Source organism: Macrotis lagotis, chromosome 6, assembly GCF_037893015.1.
Source record: "Macrotis lagotis isolate mMagLag1 chromosome 6, bilby.v1.9.chrom.fasta, whole genome shotgun sequence".
In the NCBI taxonomy this organism is placed as follows: domain Eukaryota; kingdom Metazoa; phylum Chordata; class Mammalia; order Peramelemorphia; family Peramelidae; genus Macrotis; species Macrotis lagotis.
In genome coordinates this window covers 24585806-24606187 of record NC_133663.1, presented here as the reverse complement: position 1 = coordinate 24606187, position 20382 = coordinate 24585806, and the positions used below count along the sequence as shown (strand labels likewise).

Here is a 20382-nt window from a genome sequence, read left to right as displayed (position 1 = left end):
AAGTGGTAGAACAGATCCTGCAAATAATCAAGAGTCTACTTTTCTCCAATAACCAAAAAATTTCTTTTCTAAATGGTCTTTCAAATAGATTTGCTTTTTGTGATTATTGTTTATTGGTGGGTTCCATGTAAAATCAAAGTTTGATTTGATATTTACCACACATCTGATTTTGTAAAAAGTGGAAGGCTTGACCAAAGTTCATATAGCCAATATCTGTGAGAAACATAACTTGAACTTTGCTAGGTCTTTCTGATTCCAAGGTTGACTCAAAATATATTATATTCTCCACTTGTAATAGTGATGATGATAATGAAGATGATACATTTTAGATATAACTTTAAGATTTGAAAAATCTTATATTTTGTCATTTTAAGCTCCAAACTTGTCAGTCAGATGCTATCGTTATATGTGGAAACAGAGTCAGAGGTAAAGTGAGATGCTTAGGGTAAAAGAGCAATAGATGATGTTGGCCCAGGAGATAAGAAGACCTGGATCAAAATCCTTCTCCGGTCACTTATAAACCATTTCTACTTACATCATTAAAAATACCATTAATCACTTTCTATAGTTTGGGGTTAGGAATTCACAAACATCTTCCCTAAACATTATAACAGTCTTCCTTCCTTCCTAAAATTGGAAATGTACATTAGGCAATCTTACAAAAAAAATCTTAAAATAAAAGATGTCGTCCTTTACTGTATCTCTTCAGGATATGAATGAAGTCTCCAGCTTTATCCGAGGATCAACGGAGGGATGTGAACCCAACAATTTGAACTACCCACCTTTCACTCCAGGTAAATTTGTACTTTTGTATTATGTAGAATGCAATTACTCAGAATTAAATACTCTTTTCTTTTTGTGTTACTCTAAAAAGTGTACCTATGTCTTCTGCCTTCTTGGGCACAAATCTCTTCTTTAAAGAGAATTTTTTTCCTTATTCGTGTGAGAGAATTTTAATAAAAGAAATAGAGTTTTTAATGCACTCTAGCTACTGACTTCCCTTTGGCACAAATCATTTTCTCATTGGCATGAAATTAAAAACCAAATTAATTGAATTGGAGTGTTTTCCAAGAGTAACCAGGAAGATGATCTGAAAAGTATGTTGTAATAACAGCACAACTCATTGCATTTCATTTATCCAGAAAATTATCCAGTTCTTCTTGTACTGGGGTAGCTAGATGGTGCAGTGGATAGATCACTGGTCTTCTAATCAGAAGTACAGGAGTTCAAATCCAGCCACAGATACTTGTTACTAACTATGTGTCCTTGGGCAAGTCATTCAAGCCTGATTGCCTCATATCCATGACCATCTCCCATCATCCTGATTTATATCTGGCCACTGGACCCAGATGGCTCTGGAGGAGAAAGTGAGGCTGGGGACTTAGTATAGTCCCCCTCACGCAAATACAATTCATGGGCTTGTCATGGCTTCACCTCCTTGATGTCATGGTCCTCTTCAAGAGTGAAGGACAAACATCATCATCATCATCATCATCATCTAAAAAGCAAGCATTTATATAGCACTACAGTTTGCAAAACACTTATAAAATTTTTATTTTGTCTTCAGAACCCCACCAGGAGGTAGGAATTATTTATTCATTTCATTTTAGAGATGAAGAAATTCAGGCGCAGAATTTCAGTATCCTACTTAGGGTCATATAGTTAGTAACTGAGTTCTTCTGATTCTTTTTCCAGCACTCTAAACTCTGGGTCACTTAGTTACCTCTGGATAAATCCTGAGATGCCATGAGAGGCAGGCACATTGATCAGCTTGGAGTCAGGAGAACTGGGTTCACATCCTGTCTCTCACACTAGCTCTGAGACCTTGGACAAATCATTTCATTTTTTTGAACCTCAGTTTCTTCATCTGTAAAATGAATATCATGGAACTGTTGTATTGGAAGTTTACTAAAGATTTAAAATTTTTATTATTTCAATTATTTTATTATTATTATTATTAAGATAAGTAGAATGTACAATTGATTATTACATTCCCAATGAATCTAAAAGTCTATGAGGTAACATTAGTTCTTAAAAGTGATTGCCATTTTTAAAAATTTCATCCCTTGTAAACTGTTTTATGGTTTATAATTTTGGACGTGTGACATTCTTCATGAGCTGAATTTGATTATATATACTATGCTAATTAGTTTTCAAGACTGATTTTTAAGGAAAAGCACTTATTTTTACTGTTTCATCTTTTCTTCTCATTGATTTAATGACTTCCCTGAGATCTGGTATCTATCAAGGCAGATATAGTCTTAATACTTGATGAAGACTTAAAAAAATAAATGGGTAAATTAAAAAATAAATAGGTAAATTAAACAAAGATTAATTAAAACTAGCAGCTTGAGTCATTTAGATTAACAGTATTCTCAGCTCACTTGGCATATTTGTTCAGTTATAGATACTATATTTTAGGAAGAATATTTAAAAAATAGATAGTTATAAAGAAGCTACCATTATGTTACAGTTCTGTGAGTCCAAACCATAAGAGGAAAAGCTGAAGAAATGGGGAAGATTTAAGCTGGAGAAGAGATCGAATGGGGGGGTATAATAGTTGTCTTCATCTATGTGAAGTATCATCAGTGGAAGGACAGATTAGACTTGTTCTTTCATGACCCCAATGAGTACAAAAGGAAAAAAAATGATAGTACTTTCAAAGAGAAAAAAATTAATTTTAATGCCATGTAGAACTATTTCAAATAGAAAGTCTCAATTGGAAGCAACAGGTTCCCTATCACAGTGAACCTTCAAGTCAATGTTGTTTGACTTCTTCCAAGGTATGCTGGAGAAGGGATTCTCATTCAGGTGCAGAATAGGGGTTTCAGATCTCTTCCAGTCTGAGATTCTGTAAATTAACATGATTATCTGATTTTAACTTAGTATATAGCTTTTAAAGTAAGACAACAGAGGATAAATCAAGAAATGGAAGGCAAAAAAAGAGTTTCATATTGGTATTTTGCATAAAGAGAATGCAAAGAATACAGTTTCCTCCAATGGAATATATGTTCTTTGGTTTTTTGTTTTTTGTTTTTTGTTTTTTTTTGGTTTTTGCAAGGCAAATGGGGTTAAGTGGCTTGCCCAAGGCCACACAGCTAAGTAATTATTAAGTGTGTGAGACCGGATTTGAACCCAGGTACTCCTGACTCCAGGGCCAGTGCTTTATCCACTGTGCCATCTAGCTGCTCCGAATATATGTTCTTTGAATCCGGCACTTTTTATTTTTGTCTTTGTAACCAGATCTACAAATGGTAGTCCTTCTCTCATGGTAACTCCTTAGTAAAAGTTTATTGATTTGAACTAGGTAAAAATGAAAATAAAACCTTTGTGAATAATTTTATTTTGTATTTTTAAGGTATACTTGACAGACTCATGTATTCCAAGACCATTTGCATGGATGCTATGCAGACCTGGGGGAAGCAATATGATGTCCACAGTCTTTATGGATACAGCATGTCAATAGCCACAGAAAAGTAAGGGATAAAGGCATTATTTGGTATCTTTGTTGCCTAAAAATGAGAAAATAACTCAATTCATCAATCTATACAACCAATCAGATAAAGGTTAAAATAAACCATACTTTAGGTACCATTTACTGGTCAAAAAATTTCAAGGTCTTATAAGAAAATTCAAGAAATTTTCAAAAATAGGTTGTTGGGAGACTCCTCAATGAGGGCAGGTTGCTACTTTCTCTTCAGTTTATAAAAAGTTGTGTAGAACATTGCTAGAATCCTATGTCCAGAACTCTGTCTACAATGGAACTCTTGCTTTCATAAAAAACTAAGATATTTATATGACATTAGTAGTCACTTTTTTCTTTTTTATCTAAATTAATAGATCAGTGGCCCATTTCAGAACATCTATTTTATTTTTTTAGTTTCTTTTTTTTTCTTGGCAAGGAAATGGAGTTAAAGTGACTTACCCAAGGTAAAACATCTAATAAGTATAAAGTATCTAAGACTGAATTTGAACTCAGGTCCATCTAACTCCAGGGCTGGTACTCTATCCACTGTGCCACCAAGGTTCCACAGAACATCTCTATTTTACTCAACTACTGACTTGACACATATGCTTCTAGACTGAATTTGACAATTTTTCTGGAATGCGTGGCAAACATTTGAAATGGAATACTTCTTCACCTACACATCATTGATTTTATGTATATTTTAACAATTCCACATAAACCAAAAGAGCACATGAGGTGATCGTTCCTTCATGGTGGACCCTAAAGTAGAAGTACTCTATGGTTGAGATCCTCTGACTCATAATTTACCATATGATAAACATTTCTCATACCTACCTCAGGCCAGTCACTGTATTAAGCCCTGGGAATACAAATAGGAAAAAAAAAAGACAATGTCTGCCCTCAACAAGCTTACAATATAATGGGAAAAGATAATATACAGAAAGAAATTGAAAGGTTGGAAGTGGAATGCCAGAGTGTGCATGTACAGGGGTATGATCAAAATAGTGGAGTCAAAACCAGAAAGAGGAGCTGATGGTAAATGAATAGAGGACTGGCATTTTGAGTCCTTTTTGAGGGACTATATAGGAGTAAATTTTTGCTTTCTCCTTCAGTTATTCAATCAGAGAATCAGAAAAAAAAAAACTAAGAATATTGATATGGTGTGAGTAGAAAAGTTGAAGGAATTTCCATGATTATGTCATCCTGGTGATGACATTCTGTTGATGAAGGAGTGTGATGAAGATGATGATGGAGTAGAAATCCAGCAGAATACACATTAAGTGGAGTGGTGAATTAAGAATTTCCCATTGTAAGAGAGATATGGTGCAGTGATGGGCAAATAAATGAGACAAATAAAAGTCAAATAAAATATAGTAAGAAATAGCTCTGTCTCCAAAGTCAAATGATCTGAGTCTTAATTCCTTCCCTGTCATTAGTCAAGTGATATTAGAAAATTCATCTCTCTGAATTTCAGTTTCATTATCTGTGGGTCAGGAGACCTCCAAGGTCATTTCTCGTTCTCACATTTTCTTTGTGATGGAAGCTTGGAAGAAATGTATGTTAACACCTTTCTGTAGGAGAGGTAGATGATGATAGTCAGTAGTGGGGAAGAGCTTAGAGAGAGTCTACCTCTCTATCATTTCAGACTTTTCTTGACATCAGTAGATGAAAATGCAAATTTCCTTTTGGTGATTAGTTCTATGGAAACCACAAAGAAAGCTTCAGAAAATTAATTTCTCAAAGCTAGATTTAGATGAGAACCTTACCAGAGTTGTAAAACAACATTCTCCAAAAATAATCATTCTGTTCTTTTCAACAAGATTTCATTTCATATACATGTGTATATATATGTATGACATATATATATATATAGTGATAGATATATAAGATACATGTTATATAGGTAAATATAAGTTAGTTGGGATATAGATTTGTTTATAATTATTTTCATTCCTATATCTTGGCTGCATGCCCATAGAAAAACTTCACCAAATGCATAAATTGCTGCTAAGGTTTTGAAAATCAACTCATTCATGAATTCTATCTCCTTTTAGAGCCATTGATAAGGTATTTCCAAATAAAAGAGGCTTTGTTTTGACCCGTTCAACTTTTGCTGGCAATGGAAGACATGCTGGCCATTGGTTAGGAGACAACAGTGCTTTGTGGGAACACATGGAATGGTCAATCACTGGACTACTGGAATTTAGCCTGTTTGGAATACCTTATGTAAGAACATGTGTTTTACATTACTCCTGAAATGTTTATATTTAAGTTTATTCAACTAATGCCAACTTAATAATTGTATGTTTACAATAGACAAGGGTAAGCAGCATGGAAATAATACAAAACCTGAAACCTTGTCCTCAAAAATATATTACTCTGTGTGCCATGATCTAAAATGGGGTTCCATATTGAACTCCTTTTTACATTATTACTTGCTATCTTCACTATTTCTTATTTAGAGTTAAGAATAACTGAAGGAAGGAGGAGTCCAAGAAGAGAAAGTTTTAAGGAAGGCAACTAAGGAGTATTTCCTGGTGTTCAAACTAAACTTACCTCTTTGCAACTACTACTAAGAGCTCTGGTTTTGTCCTAAATAGATTAATTGAACTAGTTTAAACCCTAAACCACATAATAGTCCTTTAAACAATTAAAGACAGAAATGATGTCCCGTCTGGGTCTTCTCTAGGCTAACCACATTCAGTCCCATCAATGAATCATCAGAAAGCATGAGCTTGATGTCTTTTACCACCTTATTTCCCCTTCTCTTGATGCTCTCTGGCATATTAGTGTTATTCCTAAAACTAAACACAATATTTCAGATGTGATCTGATCGGGGAAGCACTTCTATCACCACCTTAGTCCTAAATCTTGAAATTCTCCAAATTCTGCCTAACTGAATTTGGTGGAGAAAAATATATGGAAGGATATCAAAAGAGATTAAAATAAGAAGAGAGAGGAAAGCAAGAGGGTGCAAAACATCACCTCATTAAATGACATGGAAACTTGAGAAGAGAAAAAGAATTGAGGAAAATCTTTCTTTTTTGTGGCAGGGAATATAAAGATGTGTATTTTTTAGGCTGGAGCAGACATCTGTGGTTTCATAGGAGATACCACAGAAGAACTATGTACTCGATGGATGCAGCTTGGAGCATTTTATCCATTTTCTAGAAATCATAATGCTGAAAATTACAAGGTAAGTAAGTTCTAGTATGGTGAATGATATTTATTATGTTTTCTCCTCATTTGATGTCACTGCAAATATATAGAGGTTGCTTAGGAAAATATGAGGCTACCCAGGAAGGTGGTCTCTAGAATTCTTATATGGTCAGATAAATGGATTAAAGGGGTAGAGATGATGAACTCAATCTTGAAGGGCTAATTGGAAAATAGAGTTGGAAGTTATAAGTCATTTATAAATTCATTACATATCATTAATTGAAAGTGACTATTTTAAAATATTATACAATGGAAAAGACATACAAAAGTAGCTTTGACACTTACTACTTACTTGATGATCTTTATTTTCTGTTTGTTTGTAAGACAGTGGGGTTAAGTGACTTGCCCAAGGTCACACAGTTAGATTTGAACTCAGGTCCTCCTGGCTCCAGGACTAGTGCTCTAACCACTGTACCACCTAGCTGCCCCTATTTGGATGATCTTAAACAAACAAACGAACCTCTCTAACCTCAATTTATCCTTGAGAGGTTGGACAAAACAGATAATTACGAGTTTCCTATCAGTTCTGGTGCTAATTCAATCTATTCCTCTTTTTACATATATGAACTAGGTCTTATTAGAATCCTAGAAGTCATCCATCTAGTGAATGGCTACTAGATAGGTAGATAGATAGACAGATAAAGCAATTTATAAGGTGTTTAACTTGTGCCAGGCACTATATTAAACACTGGAGATACAGAAACAAGAAAAGAAAATGGCTCCTATTCTCAAGTAGTTTGCATTCTAATATGGGAAGAAGACATATAACTATCAGTTGACAAAATAGGCTTGGGTCCTTACTGAGCAGGTAGAAGAATCTGGAGAGTGAGCCAGAAGATGAGTGTGACTAGTCTGACTAGCTTTTTAGGATTCAAAGAATCTAGGCAAAGATTCATCAGTCATGAAGTTAGCTTCAAGATAAAGGTCTTTTGACTTCTACCATCAGAGCAATTTTTTTTTTCTTGGAGGGAAAAAAACTTGTTTATAAAATAATCAAAACAAATATAAAAAATAACAAATGTGCATTCATTAATGTACAAATGTACTCATATACATTGACGGGTTTATGACTGTTTCAGTATGGGCTTTCTTTTCAATAGAATTTAATGAGTTTCTGTGACCCATTCCCTCAGGAAAGCATCCCTTAATGTCTAAGTCTTTAAGGCTGTCTTTCTATACTTAGCTTTGTTGGTCCTCAGGTGATATTTCTCAGCCATCACTGAGCTTATGCCAGAAGCTTCAATAAATTGGTGTAACCAGTCTAGTCTACATGATCAGGCAAGAGAATAGTATGTTAGAAGGGAACATACAGGAATCCTTTTGAAATAAGACATATTCCTACATTTTTGCTTAAAGGATTTTTGAGCTTTTAGGGATTAGTCATAGTAGCCTAATACCAAATTAAATGTGTATTTAGGGAATATTCAGACAGTTTTTAATGTCTTCATTGAGCGAGGTTAATAGCCTTTTTATAAGTCATTGCAGGGACATTTGAGTATATTCTCTGTAGAGTTAATGTTAGTATGTTAGAGTAATGTTAGTAAAGTTAGTAGAGAAGGACTTTGTTTCGCTCTTATTCTAGTCATAGAGAAATGTTTTCTAATAGCCAAGTTTTATAATTGAATGAAAGGATTCAGTATTACAAGAAGATTGCTGCTGCAAAAAGCCTGTGTTGGGAACCCCTCCTTTTTTAAACAAAAGAAAGTATTGATCCCTAGTGAGAATAGTATTAATAAGACCATTTCCTACTTATTTTGGATATCATTTTTTTTAGTTTTTGCAAGGCAATGGGGTTAAGTGGCTTGCCCAAGGCCACACAGGTAATTATTAAGTGTCTGAGGCTGGATTTGAACTCAGGTCCTCCTGACTCCAGGGCCAGTATGCCCCTATGCCACCTAGCTGCCCCTGGATATCATTCTTAAGATCTGCTTCTTGATGGAACATTTTCAAACATCTTCCAGATGAGACTTTCAGAAACTCTTTAGCATGTCCTGGTTGCAAGTTGGACCCTCTTAGCTGAATCTTGAAAATACTGAGCTTTAGACCAGTACAGATTTTTTCAGTCTTATTGCTAACCTTTTCTAATTTACCTGTATTGTGTGCTTTAAGATTACTTCTCTAGGTTTAGATACTTTCCTTTCAACTTAATTTGAGAAATTTACTCAAATTTTTAGAAAACATTTTTCATTTTCACATGTTGAAAATGTAAATGTTTGTCTGTGTGCATGATATAGGTCAAACTGTCTGTCTCCTTGTCTTTTCCATATGGTTGTCTTTTTCTTCTCTTTTCATTTGCCCAACTCTAACTAGGCCGTCCTTAAAACTCAAATCCAAGAAAATAGCCTAAAATAAAAAAGATTATGAATCATCCTTCACTCATTGGTTATAACATTTTTGCTCGCATTCAGCTTCTTGCCAACTCCAAATAAAAGTCTCATGATGAGATCAAGGTGGGGGGAAATACCATGAAATTTCTTAGGAAGACAGTATATACTCTCACTTTCTTGCTTTTGTTTTGTAACAACAATATTATTCTTTTTTTTTCAGCCTCAAGACCCAGCTGCTTTTGGAGCAGATTCTACTTTGGTCAAGTCATCGAAACATTATTTGACTATCCGCTACACTTTGCTACCCTTCCTCTATACCCTGTTTTACAAAGCTCAAGTGTATGGAGACACAGTGTCCAGGCCTTTCCTTCATGAGTAAGTCCGCTATTAAAATATTTTAATTTGTTTTTAAACTATTAAGGTCAGAATTACATTTGTTGTGTTGAAAAAAATATACATATCAACATTCTTGGATTTAATAGTGGTCATGCTCAGAGCATGAAGATCAAAAACATTAAAAATTAGAAAGAAGAAACCCCAAGATCCTGGAACCACTAGTATAGTATAATGGCCAGATGGATTACCTTTGGGTCAGAAAGACCCTAATTCAAACTTATCAATACTATTTGCTCTTAGTGTCCCATTAGATTGTGGGTCAGAGATTGCCTTTTGCTTCCTTTTGAATCTCTAGGACTTATGCAGTGTCTTTTGTATTGTAGTAAGTGCTCAGTAAATATTTATTGGTTGACTAACTGATGAACTGCTTGTTCAAATTAAAATACGGAGTTTCCAAAGCAGTTCCAATGAAATAAGAGACCCAGACATTCCCCACCCTGTCAAAAATTGCAATCAGCTCATTTTATATATAAGGAAACTGAGGCTAGGAGAGGTTAAGCAGCTTGTCTGATAGCCTATAAATAATAAAGAGCTCGCCCAAGACTCAAACCCAGAGTCTCTGACTCTAAAGACAATGTTTTATTGATTTATTTTTATCCCATTACATTGTAATCCAACAAAGTTCTGTTATTGATGTTTGTCTTAAAAATATCTTAGATAGTTATGAAAAGAATATATAAACTTTTAAGAATTATAATTAAAGGAGATATAAAGCACACAGTGACAACATGCCACAGTAATTTCATTTTCAGAGGCTCATGTTTGGTTTAAATTCTGGTTTACTGTCTATGTGATGCTAGAAAAGTCACAACTTTTTCAAAAAAAGATCTATAAATTCAGGACATGAGGTTAGCTGTTCTCTTAAGTTCTACTCTTGATTGATGATCCTATGCGGGAATCTCAAATTATATAAAAAGGAATAGATGAACAATGATACTTTAGTAACACTTGTCCCACATGGTAAACTAGATTCAAACTCATTGCTAGGTAGATTCTCTCTTTACCTAGAGGAAGAGAAGAAACTAGGAGAAATTTCTGTGACGTAGGGACCTCCTGGAGTGAGAACTTCCTTCACCAAAGCAGAGCACAATGTTGACTTGACTCAGTAGTTATGTCTTAGGGAGATGACTAAATTTCATTAAAGTAAATTGAATTGTCCAAGATCAGAAAACTTTTAAGAGTTGGGAACAAGATTTGAACCCAGGTCTTTCTGATACCAACTCCTATACCAATCTGCCTAAGTTCAGGGTTCTTTTAGAGTTATTCATTTCTCAGAGAATGTTTTTTTTTCCAAATGAATAGTTGCCAAAAAATGAAGAGATGCTTCTCTAGATTAATGAACAGAACTAGGACTCTTTCATTTCACAGGTCATGTCTTATAGGCTTTTTTCAGAACCAGGTCAAAAATCTGGGATCACAAAATGAAGTTAAAGGGTAGATGGGTGAAGCATAACAGTTAAGGTAAATTTTTCCTGGAAAAAAAAACCCAGAACACTGAACAGATGTATAGTATGTGAAATGTAAGTTGAGGTTAAAATTGTACTTTAACATTTCCAAATAGCTTTGAAAACTGCTTCTCATTAAATCCTCCCAGAAATCCTATGAAATTGATATTATGTAAATGATTATTTCTGTTTTATGGAAGGGGAAACAGAGACTCAGAAAAATTAAATTATTGCCCCATAGTTAAATAGATATTCACTATTTTAGGAGCATATGAATTCATGTTTTTTGTGATTCAAAATGAAGTTCCTTTCCATTACCACGCTGGTTTTTAGTGACTGCTACATAATCTCATGCATTTTCCTCCCAAGGTTTTGCTTGAGAACCTTTTTTTTGGAAGAAAATCTAAGGTTTTGAAGGATATTCACTAGCATATATGAAAAGATAATGAAGAATTTAATATTTTCATTTCATTTCAAATATGACATAGGATCTCACCCAGGAATTTTATCATCATTGAAATATAATCATAACAAAATTCACATTTCTATAAGAGTTTACCAAAGATTTACTTAATAATAAATTGATAAAGTGGGTGGTAGAAGTATGATCATCTCCATTTTATTGATTATGACAGAGTCATTTGACTGACATTATTTTAAATATGATGTTTTAAGATTGCTTTTTGCTTTACCTTAGGTTTTACACAGATGAAAACAGTTGGATTGAGGACACTCAATTCCTATGGGGTCCCTCTTTGCTTATCACACCTGTTCTGAGACAGGTAGGTTTTATACTATGGAAATAATATATTGGTCATTTAAAGCAGAGCTATCCAAAAGGCTGACTGCCACCTAGCTCAGCTGATTTACAACATCCCAAGATTAAAATGCAATAAGTAAATACTTAATGAAATGGAGGAAAGCACCTTAGGACAAGGATGCTACTATTTGCTTTGCTCAGGCACTAAGTGGTCTGTAGGAATCTTTGCATATGATTTGGTAGCCCTATTTCCATTTGAGTTTAACACCACTGATTTGAAGAGGGCCTCTCATGCATACATTTCAAAGTGAATGTTATAGAATAGTCTTTTTTTTTTAGGTTTTTGCAAGGCAAATGGGGTTAAGTGGCTTGCCCAAGGTCACACAGCTAGGTAATTATTAAGTGTCTGAGACCGGATTTGAACCCAGGTACTCCTGACTCCAGGGCCGGTGCTTTATCCACTGCGCCACCTAGCCGCCCCTAGAATAGTCTTAATCTTTTAAATGTCTCAATGACTTTTCAATACAAAAACTGTCATACCAAAGCTGGATATTGCAGGGAATATAAATATTTTGGTGATTAAAAATAATTTTAAATTTAAAAAAGTATTATAGATATCATAGATAAAATTTAAATAAAATAATTTAGAAATGCAACAAAATAAATATTAAAACTTTCAACCAGAATAAAAAGCAAAATAATTATCTGCACAGCTATTTTATCATTGGTATTTTCTTTGCAGCATCAATTTAAGCATGTCAAACGACTTTTTGTTGTTTGCAAAATGAAAAATAGGCCATATATCTGTGAAGGGGAGTACTCTTTTAATTATAACGATGCAAATTAATATCATTCTAGGCATGCATCATATATGATGTCTTGTTATATGAAAATCTTGGAGATTTCTTAACAAAAATCACTCTCTTTTTTGTTCATTGTGACTTAACCTGGATATTCAGAGACTTGCTAATTTGGCCACATCCTGGGTATATCTGGACATCTCAAAATCACAACTCACATCTAGTTCTCCACATATTCTGGTCAAATGTCCTTAGTTTTAGAGCAAATACTCAGCTAACAATGTAAATTTTGGTTATAGAACAACTTTCTTTTAATCATGCAGAAAATCTCCTCCCAAGATAGAATTAGAATTAAAACAAAACAATACTATCTTCCCATCCTCAGTCATCTATCCTTCTTTGGAGATGTATACAGTCATCTAGACTCATAGCTTTACCTGAGGATTTAGGATCTCTCTCTTAGAACTAAGGGAGGGAAGAAAACTTCAGGAATTGGCAAGTTCCTTGAAGGCAAGCAGGGAATGCTATATTTTAAATTTTATTTTCCTCAGCAACTAGTACAGTTCCCTTTATAATGCTTTTAAGAACTACAGATTGAAAAAATGGACTGCCTAGCCTTAGTCAAAAATTGTTATGGCCACCTGAACGTTTTTAGACCTTCAGATTATCTATCATTTCATTAATTTAGATACCCAAATCATTTTTTCCTTGTGGTTTTTGTTTTAGGGAGCTGACAGAGTGAGTGCATATATTCCTGATGCAGTATGGTATGACTATGAAACAGTAAGTATCTTTAGTAGATATGGGACCTCAGTAGATAATGATAGATAAATTTAAATAAATAAATTTTGATTTTGACTCAGTTTTAAAACAAAACAGTGTTTCATATGGGTGGGATTATTCTATTCAAGAATTCCCCAAGTTTGAGTATATGTAGGAAATGTAACCCTGGATACTAAACAGAAGCTAACATGGTGCTTAAATGGGTTTTGATCCAATTTAATGAGCCATGTAATGATGTACATTCTTGTTATTAGAAATTTGAAGTAAGAAAGTATCAACATTATATTTATGAAGGAATAAAGTCTCAATATCATGAAATTGACCTATTTATCAGAATATTCTCCCAGAGGCTGAAGTTTAAGGTCTGTTCTAAGCATATCATCATGTGTTTCAAAGAAAAAGATTCAATCTCATGGAAAAGCATTGTTTTTCTTGCCACCTTAATGACCAAGGGAAGAACTCTTGTCAATACTTTGATTTTGCTTTTTTGCTATAAGCCAATAGTTTTGACAAACCACTTATTATCTTATTGTTTGGGCATTTTAAATGTTGGATTCTTTTGGTAAAATTCATAATAGATTCTTCTTCAAATAAATTTAAATAGGAAGTTGTGTTTGGTAATATAAATATTTTTTGGATATTTCTAAACTTCCAGCAAGAAGTACAGTAATTAAAAGCTTTAAAAAATTTTATTTGAATGCATATCTATTCATCCACCTAACACACACTTCATATATGCATTCATATATAATATAAATTATATATTATACATAATATATATATATATATATATAAAATGTCTCCAAACATGTCTTTAAATAAAAAAAAATATTCATTATGGTTAAGCAACTTTCATTGTCTCATTTTCACTACCATAAATATGTATATACAAACATATTCTTGATCTGAATTACCCCATAAAATATGTGCATACCTTTATATATAAACAAATATATATACATATATATATATATATATATATACATAAATAGGTGCATGTAAAAGTTAAAATAAGGCATTCAAATGGGTAGAGGTCAATATTTGGAAGTCAGCATACTCAGAGGAATGCCTAATTGAGACTGTATCTCATGATGCTGAAATTAGTGTTGGGAAAAAAGAAGTTTTTATTATGTACCTCCGAAGTAACAGACACAGTGATAAAGTGCAGATACAAGATAACAAACAATGGTCCAATAACTGAGGTTTCAGAATCTGATAGATACGGGCTCTGCCAGCCTGGACTCTACCTTTGTTGTCCCAGGGAATTTTCAAAGATTCTAAGTCATGAAGAAGTTGTTATAAAGCACAAGGAGAGGACACATCCAAACCTTCCCCATACCAATGACATCAGAGTTTTGGCCCAGACTGTAAATTCACTGGCATAAGGAACTCTTCACACAAAAGTGTCTTCTGTCAATGCAGGGTAGTCCCTATGCTACATTTTGAGAGTTCTTTGGCATGATATGTGAAATGTCTTTCTCGGGTTAGACCTGTAATGTGTTAATTTATATAGCTAAGAAAATAAGAGACAAAATAATTTACTGGATAGAGAGTTGGCCTTGGACTCAGGAATCGTGAAGGACATAGTAATAATGTGATCATGGGAAGGACACAGACCTTTCAGTGCCTTTACATTATCCAAGAGAAGACTATAAAATAGCAGATCTTGAGTTACAAAGATCTTGGCAATGCTCCAGATTAATTTGCTGATCTGCACCATCTCAGAGGATGTTTCTATGCTGGGAGATCTCTGTGGTAATAAAGTGACAGGTGTGGGTTGATGCACACTGCATGGTGATTGTGAAATTTGATTGTACGCAATCTAAATATACTTTATTTGTAATGGGTTAATAATAATCAACTCATTTTAATATAATCTTTATTTGTCCCAATTTGGGTTTCCTGAGGAAAAGAGTTACTGAGATTTTGAGTTTGGCTTTCTTCGCTCCAAATGGCGTAAAATAGGAAAGTAACAATGACAACAGTTCTGATAACACATTTCTATAACATTTGTAGACTCCAAAGTAATTTCATACATGATCACTTTCAATTGTTCCAAGAACCTTGTGAGTTGAGTACAATCCTATTAACTAATTTTAGGAAGGGGAAATTGAGGCTTAGAACAATTAAGTAACTTACCCAGGCTACAATGAATACTGTTGGAAGTGGAATTCAAACTCAAGTTTTCCAGATTTCAAGTCTACAATTGTTACTGAGGGAATGAATCCTTTCCATTTTATAATGTATAAAAATTCAGATTTTTTCCCCCTCTAATTTAATGAGTTTCTTTGAAAGAAATAGGGAACATAATCTCTTATAGAAAGCTCCTTCCTTATAAGCTTGAGATGCAGTTTGTATATATTTACCCAGTTCTCACAGACATTTATAATGCCAATTGGTTTTTTATGCATATTCCCTGATGATAGTCCCTGCCATCCTATGAGGAAATAGAGGTAGATTCTGCATTGCTAATGCCAATTTCACTTGATTTTATTCACTAAATACAGGGGGCCAAAAGACCATGGAGAAAAGAACGAGTTGAAATGTATCTCCCAATAGACAAAATTGGATTACATCTGAGAGGAGGCTATATATTCCCCACTCAGCAACCCAGTGTAACCACAACTGCCAGGTAAAAATGTAAACTACATTGATTTTAGTTTAAAATGTTGGAACAGTCTGAAGCAGGATGGTGAAGATGGAAATGATATTGAAGGGGAAAATGAGAAAAGAAAAACTTAAAAAGAGACAGAGGTCAGTGGAAATAAATTGTGAATCATACTAGGTGCCATTCAACCAACTGCATCACTAATTCATTTTTATAATTTCTCCTAAAGAAAGGATTTAAGTTTTAAAAATTCCTTCTGGGAAATCAACCATGCCAATAGGCTAACTATAACCCAAATCTAAATCCCTTTGGCATTCAAAGGATAGATGTCTCACTTTGTTAGCTGACAATTTTATACTGTTTCATTAAGTAGTACCTGAATGTTGTAATTAGGATGTCTTTATCCCAATGTTCTAACACTTTTATCCTGTTTTCTCACCTAGCCTTTGTTAAATCAAGCATTGATTGAAATGGACTAAGCTTGGAAACACTACATGTTTTTCTTTATTTTTTTCAATAGTTATACCACACATAAAACAAGATTTAAGTACACCCTAAAATTTTTGGAATAAATAAGTGTTCTCCATTTCTCCTGACACATAAGCTAAAACAAGCAAGGATGCAAATAAGCTATAAGAACATTCAGATAATGATGAATATAAAAATTGCAAAATAAGAAGTTTTTGCACAAACCTTGATCATTTCTTCCCTCAACTCCAAATGAAGAATAACCCTTGCCATGTTGGCAAGTTCATTTGGAAATCATAACTAATAACAGCAGCAAACTTTTATACAGTAGTTCCTATGTGCCAGATACTGTAATAAATACTTTACAATTATTATCTCATTTGATCCTTATAGCACCCAAATAGTTGATATATGTTGGAATTTTTCTTTTTTTTAATGTTTTTTAGGTTTTTTTTTTTACAAGGCAATGGGGCTAAGTGGCTTGCCCAAGGCCACCTAGCTGCCCCTTATCCTTGAATTTTTCATGTAAATGATAACATTGTACAATCAAAGATTCTGCATCTAAAAGAACCTCGGAGGCCAACCAAACAACTTTTTTATATTTTATTGTTGAAAGGATTGAAGAAATGAGTCCAAGTTCAGCAGATAGTAAACAGAAACACGGCAATTGAAACTCAAATTCTTTGACTCCAAATATAGCATCCTTTAAATAGAAGTAATTAAAAATGGAAAATTATATTGATATACTTTTATAAATAAAATTCATCAAAACAGTAAATGATTATAATCAGTGATTTACATGAGGTTATTGAGATATTAAGTGATTTGATTAGGATACACAGCCACTTTATGCTAAAATAAGTACTTAAACCTTGACTTTTCTAATTCTGAGGCTGAATCTCTCTCTCTGTAACACTGTCTTTCCATATCAATGTCAATAGTTAATAATATTATTAGATATGTTACAAGTAGAAAAATACAGTTGAATTATTTAGAAAATTCCTATTTCATTATTTTATGTGATTTTAGAATTTATATTTAATTTTTATTGCAGAATTTTTTTCTAAAACATTGAAGTTTGATTCAGAAATACTGGATCTTATATATCAATGTTATTTTTTAATTGTTAAACTTCCATCTGATTTACTCTTGGGGCAGATAAAAATCAATAAAAGAAAAATCATTTATTAAACATCTGTTTTGTAAAAGACATGCTAAGATTTACAGATGTGATTACAAAGAATTAAACAAAGAGCACATCTTATATAGTGCATACAGAATTAATAATGAGAACATATATATATGTATATATATATATAATATATACACATATATCTCACCTCATAGAAAATTCCATTTTTCTGCCTTTAAGATGCAGCTTAAGGACCGTCCCTTGATTCCAGCTATTTCATATAAACATGCATGCATACATTTATGAATATATACATATAATTGCATGTATATAGAGCTATGGAATTATGTAATATAAGACATACATATTATAATCATTACCACATATGATGTCCTATATTTATATCTATATATATCTACATACATATATATGTATATATATATACATATATATATACATATATATATCTACTTCTAGATCCATCTATCTGTCCATCCATCTATCTTAAAAAATACAAGGTAGCTGGGGAGGAGAAGGCCCTAGAAGTTAGGGGGAAACAGTAAATTCTTTGTTAGAAGGTTGAAATTGAATTGAGTCTTAAAGGGGAAAAATGGGATTTTTCTATGAGCTAAAATAGAGAAAGAAGTGAATAGTGAAGTCAAAAGATGCAGAAAGGAGAGCTAGAGTATTGAGTTTGAGAAACAGGCAAAAGCTAGTCAGTCTGATTCAAGCATGAAGAAGTGGGATTGTGATGGCCAGAAAGACTGTTAGCAAGTTTTGAAGGATTTTAACTAAACAGAAAATTTATATGAAATCACATAGAATTTGATGGAGTAGGGAGGGATTCATCAGCTCTGTACTGAAGCAAAATCACTTTGGCAGCAAACAGGAGGATGAAATAAATGCTAAGGGGACAGACTTGAGGCATGAAGAGCAATTAATATGTATTTGAAATTGTTTCTGTGAGAGGGAACAAGCCCCTACACCAAGATGGTGACTCTGTGAGAAAAAGGAGATAAATAGAAGAAATGTTGAGAAGATAATAATGGAACTATTTAGATAATTAGGGTGAAGGGAGAGTGAAGAGTTGAGGGGGGGCGCGGAATAAGGTTAAGATTCTGAGGGCCTGGAAAGAGGGTATTGTTGCTGTTTGTTTTGTTTTGTTTTTTTTGGGTTTTTTTGCAAGGCAAATAGGATTAAATGGCTTGCCCAAGGTCACACAGCTAGGTAATTATTAAGTGTCTGAGGTAAGATTTGAACTCAGGTACTCCTGACTCCAGGCCTGGTGCTCTATCCACTGTGCCACCCTGGAGGGCATTGTTTTTGATGGAAAGAGTCATTTGAAGGAAGGATGGGTTTAGAAAGAAAAGATAATGGTTCTTGTTTGGGAAAAAAAATATCAGTTTAAAATGTCTTCAGTGATATGGACTGCAATTCAGAAGAGAGACCTGAGCTGTGTGTGTGTGTGTGTGTGTGTGTGTGTGTGTGTGTGTCTATCTTTGAATCATCTGCATAGAGATAATAATTGAATCCATGGGAATAGATAAGATTACCCAGAGAGAAACTTTACAGAGAGAGAGAGAGAGAGAGAGAAGAAAAGGATTTAGGAATTAGCCTAAAAGAAAAGAATGGAGAACTACTCCCATTTAGAACTCAAGATAAAGCTGATATGCCAACAAAAGAAAGTGAGAAAGAATAGTCAGCCTAGTTAGAATAAGACTGGGGGCAGATTAATAAAATATAAAATCTCAATAAAGAGAGGGTATATAATAGGAGAGAGAGAGAGAGAGAGAGAGAGAGGTGAACAGTATTAAATTCAGCAGAGCAGGATGAAGATTGGTATAAGAAAATCAGATTTGGCATTTAAGAGATAATTTGGTAACTTTGGAGGGAGTAGTTTCAACTGAAGAGTTAGTGAAAAGGATGAAACTAAAACCAGCAAGTGCTTTTTTTTTCTTTTTCAAGGAGTTTTGTTTAAGAAAGGGAAGAGAGACATAGCATGTCAGCAGGAGGGAATGGTAAGGCCTCATTAATATAGTTTTTTTAAGATAGAGGCCTATTGGATATATCTGAAAGCAATAAGGAAAGAATCAGGAGATAGGGAAAGCTTGAAGACTGGAAAGAAAAGGAGAATGACAGAAACTGTGGTTTGCTGCAGAGGGAATGGCATTAAGTATACAAGTGAAGGGCCATAGCCTTGAAAAAGCAAAAAAGCTTTTGTCAGAGACTGGGGGAAAAGAGGCTAAAGTGAAACTTGATGTCAAGAAGGTTTTAGATGTAGAGAATGGGAAGAAGACTCCAGTCAGATGTCCTTACTTGTTTTCAGTCAAGTAAAATACAAACTCCTTAATTGAAAGAGAAAAAGAGAGGAGCTGCATGAGATTTGAGGAAAGAAGGGGAGTCGTAGAATAATGTCTATGGAGAATGTTATGAAAAATCAATTATGGAGGATTAAAAGATTGTCTTGCTGCAGTGAGAGCCCAGGAGAAATTGGAGAACATGAATTGATAATATGTCTCGTTAGCATGGTTATAAGGTTGTTTAGTTTTATTCAGTAACATGGGAGTGGGACAAAAGGTATAAGTTGTGAGAATAATCTACAGCAGAGGTATGATGGAAGTAAGAGCAGTAATCCAGTAAAGGGGCAAGAGATGTGAACACAAAGAGTGTTTCAGAGTTTCATGGAGGAACTATAAGGTCTGTATGTGAAAGAAAGAAAAATGAAATCTATTTATTTATTTTTTTTTAGTTTTTGCAAGGCAATGCGGTTACATGGCTTGCCCAAGGCCACACAGCTAGGTAATCATTAAGTGTCTGAGGCCAAATTTGAACTCAGATCCTCCCACCAGGGCTAGTGCTCTATCCACTGTGCCACCTAGCCACCCCAAAAGAAATCTAAACAGGAGTAAGGACCTAAGAAAGAATTTAGAAGTTGGGAGATTATTCCTGTAATAAGCATATATCTCCAAAATTTT

At 33.9% G+C, this 20382-nt stretch overlaps 1 protein-coding gene across 1 annotated transcript in view; it reads left to right on the top strand.

The window, feature by feature from the left end:
- The window catches only part of SI (sucrase-isomaltase), a 91923-nt gene that overhangs the window by 20074 nt on the left and 51467 nt on the right, over positions 1–20382 (top strand). Inside the window, exons 13-20 of the mRNA XM_074192516.1 lie at positions 710–794; positions 3359–3476; positions 5524–5695; positions 6549–6665; positions 9236–9390; positions 11554–11638; positions 13143–13199; positions 15707–15831. Of these exons, the coding sequence (XP_074048617.1) occupies positions 710–794; positions 3359–3476; positions 5524–5695; positions 6549–6665; positions 9236–9390; positions 11554–11638; positions 13143–13199; positions 15707–15831 (914 nt within the window). The remainder of the gene's footprint in view (positions 1–709; positions 795–3358; positions 3477–5523; positions 5696–6548; positions 6666–9235; positions 9391–11553; positions 11639–13142; positions 13200–15706; positions 15832–20382) is intronic.